Raw genomic sequence first — 18793 nt, 5'->3', positions numbered from 1 at the left:
TGTCCGAGAAAAGGGTGACTCTAAGCATGGTGCGGGGGACAGACGAGGGAAGCTTCACCGTACTGGACCGCGATGGGAAAGTCAGGAGGAGGTCATGCCTGAACGTGAAAGGTGAGATGAGGAAGACCAAAGTCCGAGAGGGAGGGGTCAATGTCAGAGGGAGATAATACTTGATCTAGGGGGTTTGAAATTGTGGTTAGTGGTGTGGGTAAAATAGGATTGACAAAGCTTGAAGACACAACTCAAAATAAGAGCAACCAGAATTATTTGACAACCTTTTCTCTTTCCCCTTTGTTCCAAAGAGCACCAGAACTTCGTCCACCTATCATATGGCAGTACTTTGAAGATCAACCTGTTTGTGGACCACACCAAAGTCAACCTCATGTACACTCCAGACTGGGACCGGAAGGACCGGGTCATACTGGAGCAAGGAGAGCTAGTGGTGCCATTGGACCCATCACTGGACGGCAGGCTGACTGTAGAAGGCTCCATGTGCATTCTGGAGAGGGTCCGGGTTAGTGACATGGGGCTCTTCAGAGTGACAGACCTGTTGGGGTTCCCTGTGACCAACATCTACCTGGAGGTGGAAGGTAAACCGTGGGTCAGGGAGGAGACTAGGGCTTTAACATATAGATCCATCTATCACCTCTATTAATGGTCTTTCCTTTCCCTTTCTTCTTCTTGTCATCGATGGCACTGTATATTTCACTCTCTTGTTTTGATGTTGTAACTCTCCACATTCGCCTCTCATCCATCTTTCCTCTTTTCTTTGTTCCTTTCTGCCTGCTTGTCTTTCCCCTATCTTCCTTATCATATTCCTGTCCATCCTCTACCCTCATGTCTTTCCTTTCTCCATCCCCTCTCTCTTCTTTCCTCTCTCTTTTAGCCTATAAGTTACCCACGCTGTATGTTGCAATCCTCTCCTTACTGGGCTTCCTGGTCCTCCTCTTGCTGGTGTGTCTGCTCTCCTGCCTGATAAATGTGCGCCGTCGGGCGGAGAAGGCGCGGCAAATTGCCCTCATCGCCCAGCAGGCGGGCAAGGGGGATGGAGACGCATTCGTCAAGGTAACTCACCCTAACGCCTCCTCAACGGGGGTGAAAACGTTAAGACACCATGATCCAACCCCTGTACTATAGTTAAACAGCATCTGCTTTATCATATATGTATGCTATTCTCACGCCGAAACACTTAGTTTACTAACAATTATCGGCCATTTTCATGTATTTTGGAATCCTGTTACTATGATTCCAGGCCTAATATACTCGTAGACCATAGCACACTGCGACAATGGCTCAATATGATTCCAAAATGATAATGCCATATTCCTATTACACAGGTCGCAGATTGCAAAGTGATTGTAAGAGAAATAATGGTGATGGTAAGACCTCTTAAAGGGATAGTGAGACATTTTACAAAATTACATATTGGCTTCCTTACCCTGTATGCAGTCTATGGATAAGGTACGGCAGCAATTCATGCTTTGGTTTTGTTCACCTGGCCACTGTTTAAACTGCTAACCTTTTAGCATCAGTGGCACAAATCGAATGCAAGTCAATGGGAACAACGTTAGTATTTTCGCTCTTCATGTCCAATTCATCCTAAAGTATCTTAAAATTGGTTTTGTAAATGAATGTAGTTACTTAGAGATGATTTGGACATGAAGCGTGAAAATTGTAATATTGTACCCATTGACTTGCATTGGATTTGTGCCACAAATGCTAAAAAGTGAAACAAAACCAAAGCATGGGTTGCTGTCATACCTTGTCCATAGACTGCTTACAGGGTAAGGTAACCAGTACGGAATTTTGTAAAATGTTGCACTATCCTTTTAAGTATGGTCAAAGAAAGATGTCCGTGTACATATAACTGTATTTGTGTGTGTTTGTGTGTACCTTTGCCTGTCCCGCTCTCTTTTCCTCCATCAGTGTTAGTCTTTAGTCTTGACCTATAAACCTCAGATAATTAGCTTTAATTAAACTTCGGGTCCTAATTAACTTTGATTAATTTGCTGGAATTCACCAAGGAACGAAACCGGTCTGCCCAATGTCTGCTTCCTGGATGTGTGGTGCTTTGAATCACACAAAATGAGATCATCCATATATCATCAGTCATCACTCTCTCCATATGGCAGATTCCATCATAGTTGTAATTTCAAGTGTTCTGTCTGCAGCCCACAATGTTGCCATTGTCCACCCATCATCTTAATCTCAATCTCAATTGGTCCACACAATAGATGTCGGCCTAATTACAAATTGGGGGGAAATCTAGTTAACGTTTTGCCTTTGCGTTACGTTTCTCCCTATTAAAGGAGCCTCCGACGGAGCCTCTGCTTGGTGAGAGAACTGTGTTCTGGCTTCATTCCGTAGTGTTAAGTGGATGAATCTGTATTGGTGTTTGTACTAACGCTCTGGGGATGGTCATAGTGTCACTATGCTGTGTGGGCCTCCTACCACCATCAGTGATTATTTGTCTGTGCCATCCATTCCTCACCCCTCCCTCTTTTCGCTAATCTCCAAACTGACAAATAACTGCAGCAGTTATTTATTCATGATAACTGCAGTCCTAGCCTCAGTGCAAATAAGCATACAGATGCAGCCGTCCAATACGATTCAGCTATTTTCAAGCACACATCCACATATATCGTTGTTGGATGCGGAATTACAAGGTAAACATGTATTTATGTGTATGTGTGAGTATGTGCTGATGTGTGTGTATCTGCTGTGCGTTTGTCTAAGATCGGGGCAGTAGTGATTAACATATTCATTGGCTTGGTGATACTGGACTAGATCTACCACTTGTTTTCTTGATTATATGCTGTGGTACGTTGTGAATTGCAGGATTTTTACACGTAGTTAGTAGCACACTTCCAGTACATGCAGAGTATACAGACATAATGTGGGATTAGGCTGTATAGTACACTGGATTAAGTTGCCACCTGGACTAAGATTATCACAGCCGTACACTCTGGTATTATAGCAATTAGTGTTCTCTAGTATTGGAATACTGTGGAGATGAGTGAATAGACCTTCACATCAATTACTGCATCAAGAGCATTGTGCATTAGGACATCATGTAGTTTAAGTGTACACACTGGATGGGTTTCCTGGACACAGGTTACTCCTGGTCTAAAATGCATGCTCAATGGAGAATCTCTGTTGAGGGTGATTTTTAGTCCAGTTACAGGCTTAATCTGGGTTTGGGAAGCCGGGCCAATTCAAGCACTGTAGTAATTATTCAAAGTTTGCGACACTGTACATCCATGTAAGATCTTATTCTTGATTACAATCATTTTTTTTTGGGGGGGGGGGGGGGGGGGGTGTATATTGCTTAATCAGCTACTAGCCCAGCAGAATTTGTGTCAAAGGTGTGCCGTTTCTATGTTTGTTCGTATTTGTCTGTGTCTATGTGTGTGTCTGTGTAATTTTTGTACACCTGATGCTGTACATTTTTGTGTTTGAACGTGGTGTACCGTAGATAATTTACATGTATTGAATATATTGTGACATGATGTGAGGGGCCTCTACTGTTCTAATCCCTCTGTAAGGTGTTCCCTCTGGAGGTTTAGACGAAACTATTCAAATGCAGCGAGGCTTCATGTCCCTCTTCATTATGGATTTAGCCATAGATTTCTGGAGACTAAGCGACAAACCTGGACAGCTTGTCTGATTGGCTTTGCGGTCGCAACAGCAGTTTCCGGAGTGTTCCGACATGAAAATCGATTGATCTAACTCGATCTCTCTCCTGACACACTCTAGTATGCGATTCCCTGTCCCTCAAGAACGATGGTTCCCTGAAGCCTTTTCCTCTAAACTTCCAGGGTGTTATTTTCGGGCCAACAACTCCAGTCTCTCAATGTGTCACTATATATACACCTGATGATCTTATAAATCTATATAAGAGCTTAGTGTGCAGTACATGTGCTTTTTGTGTGCCAACTCCTATTTACCCGTATGTATTCTTTATGATTCGCAGCGTACATGGTGAAGTGAACTTGTGATTGCTGCTGTAATGTGCTTGCCGTGGCTTCCTGCTAAAATACGACCTCTTGTGTTGTCGTTGGTAGGTTGTTCAAGAGGCCTATACACGGTTCGCTGAGGAATCCACTTTGGCGTCTACGTGGGACAACAGCAATGCTACAGAAAGCACGGAGGTCACCATTAAGGTAAGCAGGGCTCAGGGACACATAATGTGGTGGGAAGTGATCTACCGGTGAGCATGTTAAGGTGCAAGAGGAAAACACATCCCACCATTATAATTGCAAATGTTTTAACTGTAGACAGACAAACAGAAATACTGGGGTAATGTTTCTATAAAAGGCTGAAAATAACCAGTCTCCACGCCAAGCAGTACCTAGACTACATTTGCAGAAACATACAAAATGAATCATTCATGTTCCTTTTTTGCTGACTCTTTCTTTACTCTCCCCTCCCCCCCACGTTACTTTCCTTCCACAGGGTCTGGAGGTATCCAAAGCAGGTCGCTACCACACTCTCTCCTCGGACAAGAACTTCCTGGAGATGAGCGACTCGGGGGTAGAGTTCAACTCCTCCGCCTTCCCGTTGGACAGCGAATGTGAGACGGACGTGCCCCAGACCTTCACCTCCCACAAGCTGCTCCTCAACAACTCTGACAGCGTGGCCGCCACCATCATCCCCGAGGGAGACCAGAGTGCCAACCGGACCCCCGACTCGGCCATGAGCCCCAGCTACGTGACCCAGGCCCGGTCTGAGGCCGACGCCACTGAAGAAGACCTGATGGGTGTCACCACGCCAGAAATGGCATCCAGGGGCGCCGAGCTGTCTGCAGCCGGTAAAGCTATCAGCCCGTCAGTTCCCAATGCCACTGCAGAGAGCACCACCACCTGAGAGCGCAGACACAAACCACCGGACACCCTAACAACCTTTACTCTTCAGCCTCAATTACTCCCCCCCCCCACACGCAGACATAACCCAATTCCTGATCACTGCTTTTATAAACTAAAACTACACAAAAATGCTTGGTGTAAAAATTGCCAGTCTAAATGCACTAGACTTAATCCCTAAAGAATAAATACAAGACCCTAGCTCATTAGAACGCATGAATTCTGTGCATACAGGAAATGCATGTGTAAACGGAGTTAAGAACGTACCGTAAGCTCCCTCCACAGCTAGCTTGAAATGTCGCGGATGGAGCCATCCAATTGATACCTTTTGGGAGGCTCAACACGTTGGAACGTTGTCACGCAGGGCGGTCACGTGTGTTGCGAAGCAGAGGATCACTGGTTCGAGCCTAGTATGGGGCAGTCGGACAGTGGAGGAAGCTAAGCTGTTAGCAGCAGACTGACCCCTGTTACACATGCATTTAAATTAGACTTAAAAGCCAGGATTTAGCCTTAGCTGGCCCAAGAGGCAATTGATAGTATTAATGACCGCATAGTGCATGCATGCCTCTCTTGGCCTAAGAGATAATATCTAAGATAACTTGGTGGACTAAGGGAAAATGCATTGTGATGATTAATGAAAATACATTAAGATTACAATGCCCAAAAGGAATGAGAGCACACTGATTTCTGAGTACATTTTTTTATACCCCTGTAAAAATGAATCCCAGAATTCTTCTCATGACAAAAATGTAAACATTTTTGACAGAGCTACAATATATTTGATCTATCTTTCTTATGAGCATTGAATGCTCTTACCACCAGTACTGTATGTGGGGACATAGACATAGCAGCTGTATGTAGAGACATAGACATAGCAGCTGTATGTAGGGACATAGACATAGCAGCTGTATGTGGGGACATAGACATAGCAGCTGTATGTAGGGACATAGACATAGCGGCTGTATGTGGGGACATAGACATAGCAGCTGTATGTGGGGACATAGACATAGCCGCTGTATGTAGGGACATAGACATAGCGGCTGTATGTAGGGACATAGACATAGCAGCTGTATGTAGGGACATAGACATAGCAGCTGTATGTGGGGACATAGACATAGCAGCTGTATGTAGGGACATAGACATAGCGGCTGTATGTGGGGACATAGACATAGCGGCTGTATGTGGGGACATAGACATAGCAGCTGTATGTGGGGACATAGACATAGCGGCTGTATGTGGGGACATAGACATAGCAGCTGTATGTAGGGACATAGACATAGCGGCTGTATGTGGGGACATAGACATAGCAGCTGTATGTGGGAACATAGACATAGCAGCTGTATGTGGGGACATAGACATAGCAGCTGTATGTGGGGACATAGACATAGCAGCTGTATGTAGGGACATAGACATAGCAGCTGTATGTAGGGACATAGACATAGCAGCTGTATGTGGGGACATAGACATAGCAGCTGTATGTGGGGACATAGCAGCAAAATATATGACATATGGTAATAGACCAAATTAATTATATGAATAACATTGTAATACTAGATTAACAAAACCAATAAAGACAACTTTATTTTTGGATAAATCTCGGTAAAAAAATGCTTCTGACAAACATAAGCCCAGAGTATCTGACATAGGCCTATACCGCTACAATTTCATTACATCCAGAGAGACACCATGAACAGAAAGTACAGGCATGGCATTAGGCTTTGGCACCAACTCAGAGAAAGCACTTGTCTGAGCATATAGAGTAGCAGAGTTGGAGAGCTAAAACCCCCAAGATCTTCTTACATCATTCTTGCTAACTGACACAAGCTAGTAGATTGAATAACACCATGCTATGCAAGAAGGCTAGTAGTGTCCCTGGGCATGTAACAAGGTGTCCAATCTCTGCCACTTTTGATGACATCATCCCAGCACAGTAAATGTTTACTACATCCCTCATTTTGCAAAACAAATGACCTGGAACTAATACATTGGCAACTTCACATCAGGTCATTCTAAACCCCTCCACATCAGGACACGTTTCTCATTAGAACCGCAGCCACTGCAGAACAAGCCTAGGAACAGAGACTTCTAGAACTTCTCTGACGGATGGGACATGACAATGATCCCTTTGGAAGGGACCTGAGCGTTTGGATCGCTGCCCTTTAATAAAGGCAAGTAAGTAAGGCAGACCTATTGAGAAGGAATTACATGCATGATGTCCTTTTTTAATTCCTATTTTGCCTGACTCCATGGTCCTGTTAGCCAAAAGGAACTGATTGCTGAATTGATAAATGCTAACAATTAAGCCAACTTACTTTCCTGACAGACTGAAAACACTGCTTACTGAGACTGGAGCGCCCACAAAGCCAGCAAGTTATTAAGATTCAATGTATTTGCTGCTGCATTCATCACTGTCTTTATGGGGGAAGGTTTTTATACATTCTCTTTTAACACAATATATATTGCCAGATTCATTTATTTGAACCACACATCCCACCCAGAATCTCTAAACGAATAACAGTAGCTACTTCATCTCAATTCAGTGCAGCATCTTTTGTGAACGCATTGTATTCCAGATAGGCGAGGATGAATGACTAGATTACAATGAAGCGGCAAAGTCACAATGCAAAACAGAACATAAATTGCTTAAATTTCGTGATGATTGTATTGTCTAAGTTCTATTCGAGTTGTAACCCGGATCTATTCAATCTGTTCAGAACCGTTCGCCGACCATTCAGATAACATCAGTCCATTTGCTGCCAATATACATTACAAAGACATCCACCCTCAGCCCATTCGCTTCAGAAACAGTATATTATTACATCCATTACAACATCTGACAAACCATTCCACTAAGGCCTCCCATTGGTTTCAACTCTAGTCCAATCAGGTTCTGCATATTATTAACGAAGGCATTCTGTATTCGATACTAGGTGGGTGTATAGCTGACCATGTTAAAAATGTCAAAGCAAAGGTAATGAAGGGGTGTAACAGTCCCAGGCATTCTGGGACGCGGCGTAGTTGTTGTTGGGGGACAGCATCTGCTAGCAATATGGCTACCTCGTGTTGTAACCGATTTAGGATATCCGTGAGAGGAACTCAAGAGAGTAAGTCAAACATGATTGGTGTCAGAAAGAAAAAGCACAAATATAATTACATGAGAAAAAGTCCACATGTAACAAAAATGTTTTAAAATGTTTTTTATTTTATTGCAGCTATTGTAAATAATAATACCTGCAAAATACAAGTATGATTCTACTTTACTTTTTTGTTTAAAATTAAGGTTTAATTGTTTTTAATGCAACATGAGAATACTGGACAGCATAAATATCTTATGTATAAATGAATCATATATGATGTAGCTTGATCGTTGATATTCTATCGGCTATTATCTTGGTTTTGTGGAGTATTACAATTTTATAGATATGTGTTAAATTGGTGCTGAATTTGCACTGATTAGATTAGGATGGATAACAATGTTGACTAAAGACAATGTAAAAGCCACCTAATCTTTAAAGCTATCCCTTCCATATCAGGTAACAAGCTACTGAATCCATGGTCTGGTGAGGTATATTTGACCCATTCCGATTTTAGATAATTGACTTCTGATTGAATCTTGAGCAATATCCGTGCTATAGCACCAACATTAGTATTATTTTTTTAACTGGGTAAAAAAAAGTATATCTACAATTCATACACACATACTATAGCTTACAAACATTACCCAAAGCTCACTTTCAAGCACTCTTGTATATAGCCTAGATATATTGCATGTGCATAGCCAATACTGTTTCTTACTGCAAAGTTATGCAAAATTTTATATCCCTGAATTGCGTCATTTATCCTTTCACTAAGTTCACAGTAGATAGATACTGATACACATAATATATGAGATGCCTTAGACTGAGTGACTGAGAAGACATAAGAGCAGTAAAATGTCTATTTTTCTGTCTCCCTTTCTCTTCCGCTCTCTGTTGCATCACATATCATCTACCTATCACGCTATAGTATCAGCGCCTGAGAATGTTTTTGGAAAAATGCTTGACGCGCTTGAACATTTCGTCAGAACTCTTAGTATCACGACTATAACTAATATTTTGTCTTCTTATGCAGATAACTGCTGTCATAGCTGTAGTATTCCCAAAAACTACTGCTGCATGCTGACCTGTATATTGCCTGTGAGACAGCAGGAATACTGTACTATTTAAATTGCACTGTAGGTCCTATCCTGTTGGTGTCTGTTCATGCAGTCAATGAGGTATTCTCATTGTCAATATTACTATGGCTAAGACTGGAATAATGTACACCTCGCCCGCAAAAGCCATTACAAAATCAGCTCTGCAATTTTCAAGTGTACCAGTTTCTTTTTTTTGAGATTCATTGGAATGGGTAGTAAATTACTATGATGTGACGACGTAGGAAAGGTTTGTCTTGAAAAAACATGAAGAATAAAGGGAGAAAACGTGTCGGAATGCTAGAAAGAGAGGTCAAGTTTTTTGTAGACCTGCACCTGCATTAAATTCTATTTTCTTAATATTGATGTCAGCCTACATGGTATGCAAGCAAATGGTCACCCAGGGGTGAGAGTAAGTCTTGGGGTGACTTTATGCTATATACAGGAAAATAATGTGTGATTTTGGCAACAAAGTTTGACCATTCATTATTGAGCCTACCATGTATGTGCATCCTTTAAACAAGACTCAGTAGTATTTAGTATTCAGCAATATATGTCCAGTTTACCTACTTCAGGGTTGAGTTCACTAGCCCGCAGTACATAGCTGAAATCAGCTGAATGTTATACCTACCTGGCAGGTTTATTTCAGATCCCTTGGTGGGAAAATGTCAGATATATTCAGGAAAACTGCTTCTGCAAATTAAACGATGCATGCTAACCTTGGTTGTTATTATTGCATTTTATTGTTTTGTTTAATTTAAAATGAATGACTTTCCAAACTTGTCTGTTAGGTTTAAGTCCAGAATTCTTACTGTTGGTTCCCCAGCTATATTATCATTGACTTTTATAATACTTCGCTATCATGTAGAAACAACTATACCCTTGTATGCTATAATTAACAATTTATAAAATGTTATACTTTTGGCATCATGCACAGATTTTTTTTTATATGTTATTTTTTTCTGTAATGAATGAGCAATGTCCATTAAAGGATTTTGAAGAGACTTATTGTGTCTTGTGTCAGTGCCATGTCTGCAATATATTCTTCCAATATAATGATTTACATTTTTGGCACAAAAATATTAAGCTGAGGTAAACTCACTAGGGAACCTTCTTGGTGTAGCAGGATTGGGAAAGACATTTCCATAATGAAGTCAAATTCTGGAAGTGAATCGAGTTTCCTCCTGTAATGTGTAGACATAGGGCCTACTGCAGGTGTAGCTACAGATTGTGACACCAGATGATGTGATATAAGCAAAGATTTGTGTTGTCCATTACTAGATGTTACAGGTTTGCCTATATACAAAACTATACCAACAATTGTTCGATTAACCTGCATTTGGCGATACTGTCTTCATTCTCGATTCAGGAAAACAGGTATCTTATAAATGTCAGTGTCCAGTTGCAGGTGGTTCTACAAACACCAGAGAACTCAAATAGTAAATCCATGATTTTTATCGAGTGAGATATGCCTCTTGCATGTATCTTTATTTTAGTTGCACTGTCGCCTAGAAACGACTAGTTCCGGCAAAGATGCTGGGAAATTCTAGATGTGCGGCAGCTAAAATGGTGAGGAACCTTTCTTAGTTTTCTCAGTTTTTTTTTGTAGAAACACCTGCAACTGGACAGGGACATTTATTTTTTCCAGAATAGAGAACGAAGAGAGTAGGCCTATCGCCAAATGCAGGCTAGTTGAAAGATCTATGGAGAAGTTTTGTTTAGTTAAACCAGTAACATTTAGTAATGGACACCAAAAATCTTTGGTTATATAACATTATCTGGTGTAGTAGGCCTACAATCTGTAGCTACAGCAGGTGCTGCAGTGCACTGTTCTAACTAACTAACCTGCAAGTTTTATATGTAGTAGCAGGGCAGGTAGCTACCTCTTTGTGCAGTGACTGAGTTTCATTAAAAACCGTGCCATAGCTGTGAGTGACAGCACGGAGGCGGGCGGAAGTGGCGTGGAATCTCGCGCAAGAAAGCCCGGCTGGCGCGCCAAATTTCAAAGGACTTCCTGGCGAAAAGAACGCGAAAACCTCTGTTTAGCAAAGAACGACGATTAAGTTGGACGTAAGTCAAAAGTGATCAAAATACTAAAGTATATCGACAGTTTTAAACAATCGGCATCCTTAGCATCATATTTAGGCAGTGGAAGAGAATTCAAGTGCACCGGATTCGACCCACTTTTGTGGAGGTAACGTTATGACTTTCAATGTGGATTACAGGAACTATCCAGCTGTCTACGCCTTGATTGTGAAATAATTTTTCCTAGTAGTGTATTTTGAGTTCCTAATGATATGCACCTCTTAATCGGTGTAACGATATATTACAGTTTGTTGACATTTGTAGAGTCATCTTTGCAAAAATAGTCGTTGTAATTTAGCTAGCTAACAAAAGTGATTCACTTGCTGTCCCCTGCTTTGTCCCTGTGCCATAGCATGGCACGAGCCTTGAGCTACACGAGCAAATCACGAACACTGTCTGTCAGGCATCCAGTAACGTTAGCTATTAGCTATCTACATGCAATTTTTGTTTTTCATATAACAATGTGCATCATATTTGTGAATGATCATAACGCCAAGGTAGCACCTACTACTATTCAACTACATGTAAAAGTCTATTTTGATGCATATTTTTCATTTATGTAACTTTTCTCAGATCCAGATGAATGCACTAGATGGGGCAGGGATGGGCAACTTTGATGGGGGTGGGGGCCACAATCTGAACTCATGATGAGGGGGCCACAGTGGCTCATACCCACCTCTATACCAATACATGCAGTCAGAGCTGGCCCTAGCCTTTTGGGGTCCCTACGTGACATTTTGTTGTAGACCTGGAGTTGCCATCCAGGCCTGGAGTTTTCCCGGACTTAAAGGCTTTAATTGCGTCAACAAGTTCCTCCTCTGTAATTTAGCCTTCACATGAGTCTTTCTGTACAACTGTTAATTTTACGTTATTAATAGAAACAAAATCCTTACAAATAACTTCGGTTAGGAGAGATGGAGGAGACTGAAATGAACAAATATGCTTAAAGTACTTTGCTTCCGCTTTCAAAATATAGTTTGTTGAATCATGGGCATGCTGTCTTAGAATCTCCCTCTTCTTTTCAGATACCTCAAGCTGCCAGTTCTATCCCCCAGCCTTTTAGTGTCAATTTATGAACTAGTTAGCTTAGTCAACTGTAACCATTAGCATTACAACTGATATTTAGATGACGTTACTCAGCAACTAACCGTGCAGGTTATAGATTGTATACAACATTTGTTTTAACTTTCACTGTTAAAACAAGAGTTTTAATGTTTACTCTGTTCAAATTCATTGAACACCACATACTAAGAACAAAGCTTTTACCAGCATTACAGACAGCTTTGTATCACATTTATTGACTTAAGTGCTATTTAAGCCATGGAAAGCTCTATGTAAGAAAGTATCTGTCACTGACTGGGGTGGGGATCGGTGAGTCGTGGCCATGCTGTCCGGAGTCCAGCCGTGTTTCCAGCTGCTGAGAATCGGCTCGTCCTCCACAGATTCGGCTCAGGACCTGTACACGTTCCGGCCGGCGCTGACTCACTCAGTGTTTCGGCTGGGCCGTGCGGCAGAGCTGTGTGATGTCACCCTGGACTCTACGTCTGTGTCCCGGATCCATGCCGAGCTGCATGCTGAGAGGGAGGTGGAGGGGGCGGCCGAGGGGGGCTGGAAGGTGCAGCTAAAGGACCGGAGCAGCCATGGTGAGTTCCACACCATCCCACATGATTACAGTGTACTTTTGTATTTATTTGTTAAAAACGATCTACATGTTCTACAACTCCACACACTTGTGTTTAGTTTCCTTAGGTCTCATTCTCTCATTCTCTACTCTATTCTACAAGCCTTTCATCTAATGAGCTTTCTCCTCCACCTTCCCATGCCAGGTACTTGGGTGAATGAGGTCCGTCTGCAGCCAAGTGTCCAATGGGAGCTCTCAGATGGTGACACACTCACCTTCGGCTGCCAATCAGAGCGAGGGAGCCCAGAGTTCTACTTTCTCTTCCAGAAGGTTAGCGTGCGGCCGTTGGACTTTGACGCCATCACCATCCCCAAGGCCGGCACCTTCTCCTCCGACCTGAAGAACCGAATCAGAACGAGCCTGGACCGCAAGGCGGTGGCCAACTTGGATCTCTCCACTTGGTCAATCAACAGGGCGACTGTCATTCTGAATTCCATTGGAAGCCTGAGCAAGATCAATGGGAGTCCTTGGACATTTAAGAGGAGTGACGGCAATATCACAGACCCAAACTCCACCTCCCCGCCTTTTACATCCTTGGTCCCGCCCTCCACCCCTCCTCCCTTTCCACCCACTACCTCTGTGGTCTCATCCAAGTCGCTCCCGGCGTCATCCAAGAGCAGGCGCAAGTCAGCCCACACTGTACTTCTGGAGGATGACAGCTCGGACGAGGCCAGGAACCACCGAAGCGTGAAGGACGGCCAGAGAGGGACGAAGAGAAGACGCCTCTACAAGTCAGAGTCTGAGGGTTTCCACGCTTCTTTAGCCAAAACGGACCAGGATGTACGACGCCAGTTTGAACTGAAGCCTGTGCCTAAACCGATTGCAAACTGTCACGCAATCGTCGCTAACGGCAAACTCAACCACGTATCCTTCAACATCAATCAGAGGCGGGAGATCGACCCAAACCATCAAAGGACTGGCCCAAATATGAACGTCTCTGTGTTTCGACAGCAGAATATTTTTCCGCCGCCATCTTCTGGGCGGGGAAGGCGACGGGCTCACAGCTCCCCAGTGTACTCCCCTATGGTGGTGGGAGGAGAGAGCTACTCGCTGGTGTCCCCGTCCCTTAGGATCTGCAAAGAGGAGAGAGGACGGCCAGGGCAGTTTGCCAGATTTCATGTCACGGCTGGGTGAGAATGCCCCCATGTGACAGCATCCAAACTGCAGTGATATTTCTCTAGTGTTTTTTTTCATTGTACATTTTCCTTCCCTGTAAATATATATGCTCCGTTCTCTTCACATTCTCAAATGATCTTTTTTGTGAAATCGAGTTAATATATTGAAAGTCAAATGTGACACTCACACCTTGCTTTTCTCCTCTCTCCAGCAAGCGGCGGGGCCGACCAAGGAAGCACCCTCCTCCGCGGCCCTCCCTTCCCCCTCCTTCCTCTTCCTCATCTTCCTCCACATCCTCCTCGTCCTCCTCTTCGAGCTCCTCCTCGTCCTCCTCAGAAGACGAAGAGGAGGGGGTAGTATCCCAGGGGGTGGAGCCGTGTGCCGCGCCAAACTGCCGCCTGCCCCAGCAGGACACGGTGCAGTGGGTCCAGTGTGACGACTGCGACGCCTGGTACCACCTGGACTGCCTGCACTGCGACCGCAAGAACCTCCTGCTGGACCCCAACGCAGACTTCCACTGTGGCTGCTGCTGATACAGCAGGAGTGGGTCACAGCCCCTAAACTAGAACACACTTAAATGCCTTAATCATACCACAGTGAATTTGGGGCTTGTTTACGGAGAAAGATAAGAAAGACGATTGTTGTATAATGGGGATTGTATGATTTTTAAAGTAGATGTTGTACAGTGTTTGTGGAGGTTTTTAGTCGCGACTGAGGCTGTCATGGACAGTGGGGTGGGTCTCATCTACGGGATAGTTAGAGGCTGTCATGGACAGTGGGGTGGGTCTCATCTACGGGATAGTTAGAGGCTGTCCTAAACTGACATTTTTCAAAGTGTTCATCCACGCTCGCTCTGTTGCGCAGCTGTTTGACGAAGAGTGAAAGCTAGGACTCGGGTTAGCAGTGGAAACCCCGGGGACTGAAATGAACTGTTGGAACTATTTCAGCTACACAAGGGCTACTCTCTGGTGTACAGTATAAGCCTGGAAACAAGTACATGTACAGTGACAGACAGCAGGTTTATAAATTCATGTGCTAAGTACTTCGATATCGGGTTGTGAATAACCTGCTGTTGATTGGGGCTAATGGAGGTGGTATTGGAGAATTCACCGAATTCATATCTGCAGTAACATAATATGCATTGCAATACTCATCACACAAAAAAATGAATCGAGCAAGGATTTGCTTAGTTTGGTTCTATCCCGTTGAGTAAAGATGTTTACGCAAGGAGGAGCATGGGTTTTCTGTGTTCCTACTGTCTTTAGTAGTTGTTTTAATCTTCTATAAAAGGCTGTTTTGATATTTGAGAATTCAGATCTATGACATGCTGACTTGTTTTTTTGTCTTCTGATTAACATAAGCTGATGACTTTGATTTACGTCTCTAACCGTATGCAACAGTATGTACCGTATGCATGTCTGTCCATAACACACATAGATTTAGAGAAACTCCACCCAGAAACTATTTTGGTATTTGTTCCATTTTTGACATAATCTCAAAATGTTTTGCTTGTCAGCAATCACGTTTTCAAGATATGTAACTTTTAAATGACAGATCATCCCCATATGATGCATTTAGCATCGTATGATACCAATTTTTCCAAAATGAATCATACAGGGATGATTTTGGAATCTTTATTCAACAAGGCAAGTCAGTTAAGAACAAGTTCTTATTTACAACGACAGATCAGGCGCAGAATGACCTTGTTCAGCTTGGGGATTTGATCCAGCAACCTTTCAGTTACTGGCCCAACGCTCTAACCACTAGGCTACCTGCCACCCCTTGATTGCTGACCAGCAAAACATGTCAACAATGGACTAATGAAACAAATACCAGAAGATTTGTGGGTGGAGTTTACCTTCATCAAGTTGTAGAGGAGGCATGACCAACACTCTTGTGGAGCTACCCTTGTGCAGGGTTTTGTTCAAGCCCTATAACTCACCTGATTGTAGTAATCAGTTGCTCCTTAGGACCTTGATCTGCTGAAACAGGTGAGATGTAATAGGGCTGGAGCAAAAGCCTGCTCACCCATTTGATCTCCAGGAGTAGGGTTTGCTCCACCAGATGTATAACAACAGTCTTCACTTTAATGATTAGAAGATCAGCTCGTAAGGGCACGTCCCAGTTGGATGTCTTATTGGTATTTGTCTTGAAAGTTACCAGGGAAGAAATAAAAGGTATTACATTTTTTTTCTGAATATATTGATGGAATATATTTTGCAACCTGTAGTTCGCAAGTCTGTGCTGTTCACCATGATGCTTATTGTGAAAGTATAACACATCTAAGGGCTATTAAATTACCAAGTGCCTGGATAAAAACGGTACTATATTGAAAAGAAACTAGCACAGTAGGGATCTCGACGCAACAGCTTCACAGATTTCATGGAGCATCAAGATCACCCGTGTGTGCTGAAGCTTCATTTCAATTCACCATGATATTACTATGACTCAGACTTCGGCCCTCTGGGGTACATATCCATCTATGGCTCTGGGTCGTGATAACATTCTCTGGCCTTTATAATAGGTTCTCATCCAGATTTTTTCTCTCCAATTGGAGCATGTCTGCTCTCAGGTTAGTGAGGTGTGCCCTAGAGCCCTGGTTAACATGATACCAAGTCAGATATGTGCAGACAGACTCACAGACGGCCGAGGAAACAGATTACAGAGGGGGGAAACGCCGGCAGACCCTCAAGGGCGAAAATTACGTTGTCCGTGTTTCCATGGCAACACTTTTTTGGGCCAGCCACAGCGACAGACAAGTGTTACTTCTGGGAACCATGGAGGTGATTGGAAATGGGACAGTAGTGAGAAGAAAATCTATTTGGCTCAAATAATTGTAGTCTGAGGGAAAATACCATACTGTTATTGGGAGGGTGTTAATGAGAACGTTGAGCTAAAAAGCTATTTCGCGTTGTTTTTGTTTTTCACCAGCAGAGGGCTGTGTTGTTCTTTTAACTCTGGCTGTTGACATCACTTATAAGTGCCTGGTATAAAACTACCATGTCTGGATATATTTATGCTGCCATTCCCAATTATTTCCACTGAAAATCATATGTTTTCATTACACAATTCAAAGAGAATTCAATATTGATATAAGTTACCGCGAGGGACAAAATAGGCTTGAGATGGATGGATTACAGTATACTTATTGGCACAGAATATTATCAGACACCCCAGCCAAACAGGTCCAGATGCCAGAGTTTGACCCATACGTGCTCTGGTGCCTGAGAGGTGTGGTGTGACTGACACACAGGCTTACTGAGGCCTAATGGGATCACTCTGGAGCAGCTGCCACTTCCCCCAAGAACCTGTCTGCTTACTATTTCCTTCTGACCCCATCCTGACCCTGATTCGGTGGGCCTCCAGCACCAGTCAGAAGAGGAGGGAAAACCCTATTACGCAATAGTACAGCCTGAGAGGTAAGTGCCTGAAACACAATGAGCCCACCGTTCGTAAGACTTGTAAACAATTTAATGAGTGTATCAATTAGAGGCAAACAATATGAATGGGCCATGAAAATAAATGTCTGATAGCATTATAGAACTCTCGGCGCTATAATGCTTCCAGTTAAAAGTTGTAACTCTTTCTCAATAATTAATAAAACACGGCCAGTAACAACAGGTTCTAAGAGTACGATTCTAAAAAGTTTAAATAAATGATGTTTAGCAGACCGAGGGGAGAATAATTGTTTTACTTATCACCACAGGCGGGCAATGGGATAGAGATAGTCCATTCATACATTCATGGCCATGTTTCGTGGTCACAAAATTGTTGTCAAATACTTAACTTAGGTTAAAATCAGCCTGAAACACCTATTACACATTTCTAATTTGCCAGTTCTAGAGGGATATTCATTCCACATGACCAGGCTTTATGTCACAGATAACCAACTTTGATGGATGGCCCTGATGTCAGAGGGAGGGGAGAGTAAATGTGGCAGTAATTGGACATGACATTTTAATGGCAGCCTATCTGTCGTTAGGCTCATCAGAGAGGCTTTAACATGCTGCCTGAGCATACAACACATACTGTACTGGTATCACAACATGCAATGAAATGACCAGTCACACACACACACACACACACACACACACACACACACACACACACACACACACACACACACACACACACACACACACACACACACACACACACAAAGGCCATCACTCACACAGCAGCATCTCACAGTGGGTGGCATGCTTCATTCTTTGAACTCAGTCCACAGGTGGTGAACAGAATAACCATCAGTCTCCAGTCCAGCTTGTATCTGCACTGTAACATCTTGAGTGATCTAGGGGTCGTGAGGTTAACATCACAAAGAGCAGTTGATTATAATTCAAAACAATTTGGATATATCAACCCTCTAGCCTCTGGGTGTTTGAGTGATCTGGGGCCGTGAGGTTAACGCCCCTAGAATAGTTATTATCGTGAATCTTAATATGAAAACAAGATTGTATTTAACTGCACCTATGGGGTCTGTGTTGGTGAATTCTGGGGTCATTGGGTTAACAATACAAAACAAATGTATGTTTGTTGTCATCAACAGGCTCCCATCTCACTTTCCAACATTACTATTTCTGAGTCATAACAATTGAGTTGAGACTCAGTGGATAAAAGTAAATGGTAGCAATGGCAGGTTGCTTTATTGCAGACTGTGAAGGAGTGCCCACTTAGTCTTCCACAAGGGTAAACCGCTGTTGAACTGCCAATTATGTGATACACTTGCTCAGCATCCGCTCTGCTGCTTACATAAATGAGTATTCGTGTCTCAATCCATTCTCAGTAATTGTTTTAGCTAAGTCTATATGTGATGGGAGTAAAATGCCTACTATTTCACATGGCAGAGGGGCCAAACAGCGGACATGTGTCAAGTAC

The 18793-nt window shown here is 43.0% G+C and overlaps 1 protein-coding gene across 1 annotated transcript; it reads left to right on the top strand.

Moving 5' to 3' along the window:
- Nucleotides 1-11060: 11060 nt before the first annotated feature.
- On the top strand, nt 11061-16077 carry LOC120027271 (transcription factor 19-like). Its single transcript, XM_038972186.1, has 4 exons — nt 11061-11227; nt 12144-12761; nt 12945-13929; nt 14127-16077. The coding sequence occupies exons 2-4, from the start codon at nt 12503-12505 to the stop codon at nt 14446-14448; spliced, it is 1566 nt and encodes a 521-aa protein (XP_038828114.1). The 5' UTR covers nt 11061-11227; nt 12144-12502; the 3' UTR covers nt 14449-16077.
- The last annotated feature ends 2716 nt before the right edge of the window (nt 16078-18793 follow it).

This window comes from Salvelinus namaycush, chromosome 32, assembly GCF_016432855.1.
Source record: "Salvelinus namaycush isolate Seneca chromosome 32, SaNama_1.0, whole genome shotgun sequence".
NCBI classification, from domain to species: Eukaryota; Metazoa; Chordata; class Actinopteri; order Salmoniformes; family Salmonidae; genus Salvelinus; species Salvelinus namaycush.
Note: the sequence above shows the minus strand (reverse complement) of the source record. Positions and strands in the feature narration are given on the sequence as shown.

Bases quoted from the DNA above. Each gene is read 5' to 3' on its own strand.
- LOC120027271 (XM_038972186.1), top strand. From the start codon at position 12,503: ATGCTGTCCGGAGTCCAGCCGTGTTTCCAGCTGCTGAGAATCGGCTCG. The intron at 12,762-12,944 runs GTGAGTTCCACA...TTCCCATGCCAG, and splicing joins AAAGGACCGGAGCAGCCATG to GTACTTGGGTGAATGAGGTC. The intron at 13,930-14,126 runs GTGAGAATGCCC...TCCTCTCTCCAG, and splicing joins AGATTTCATGTCACGGCTGG to CAAGCGGCGGGGCCGACCAA.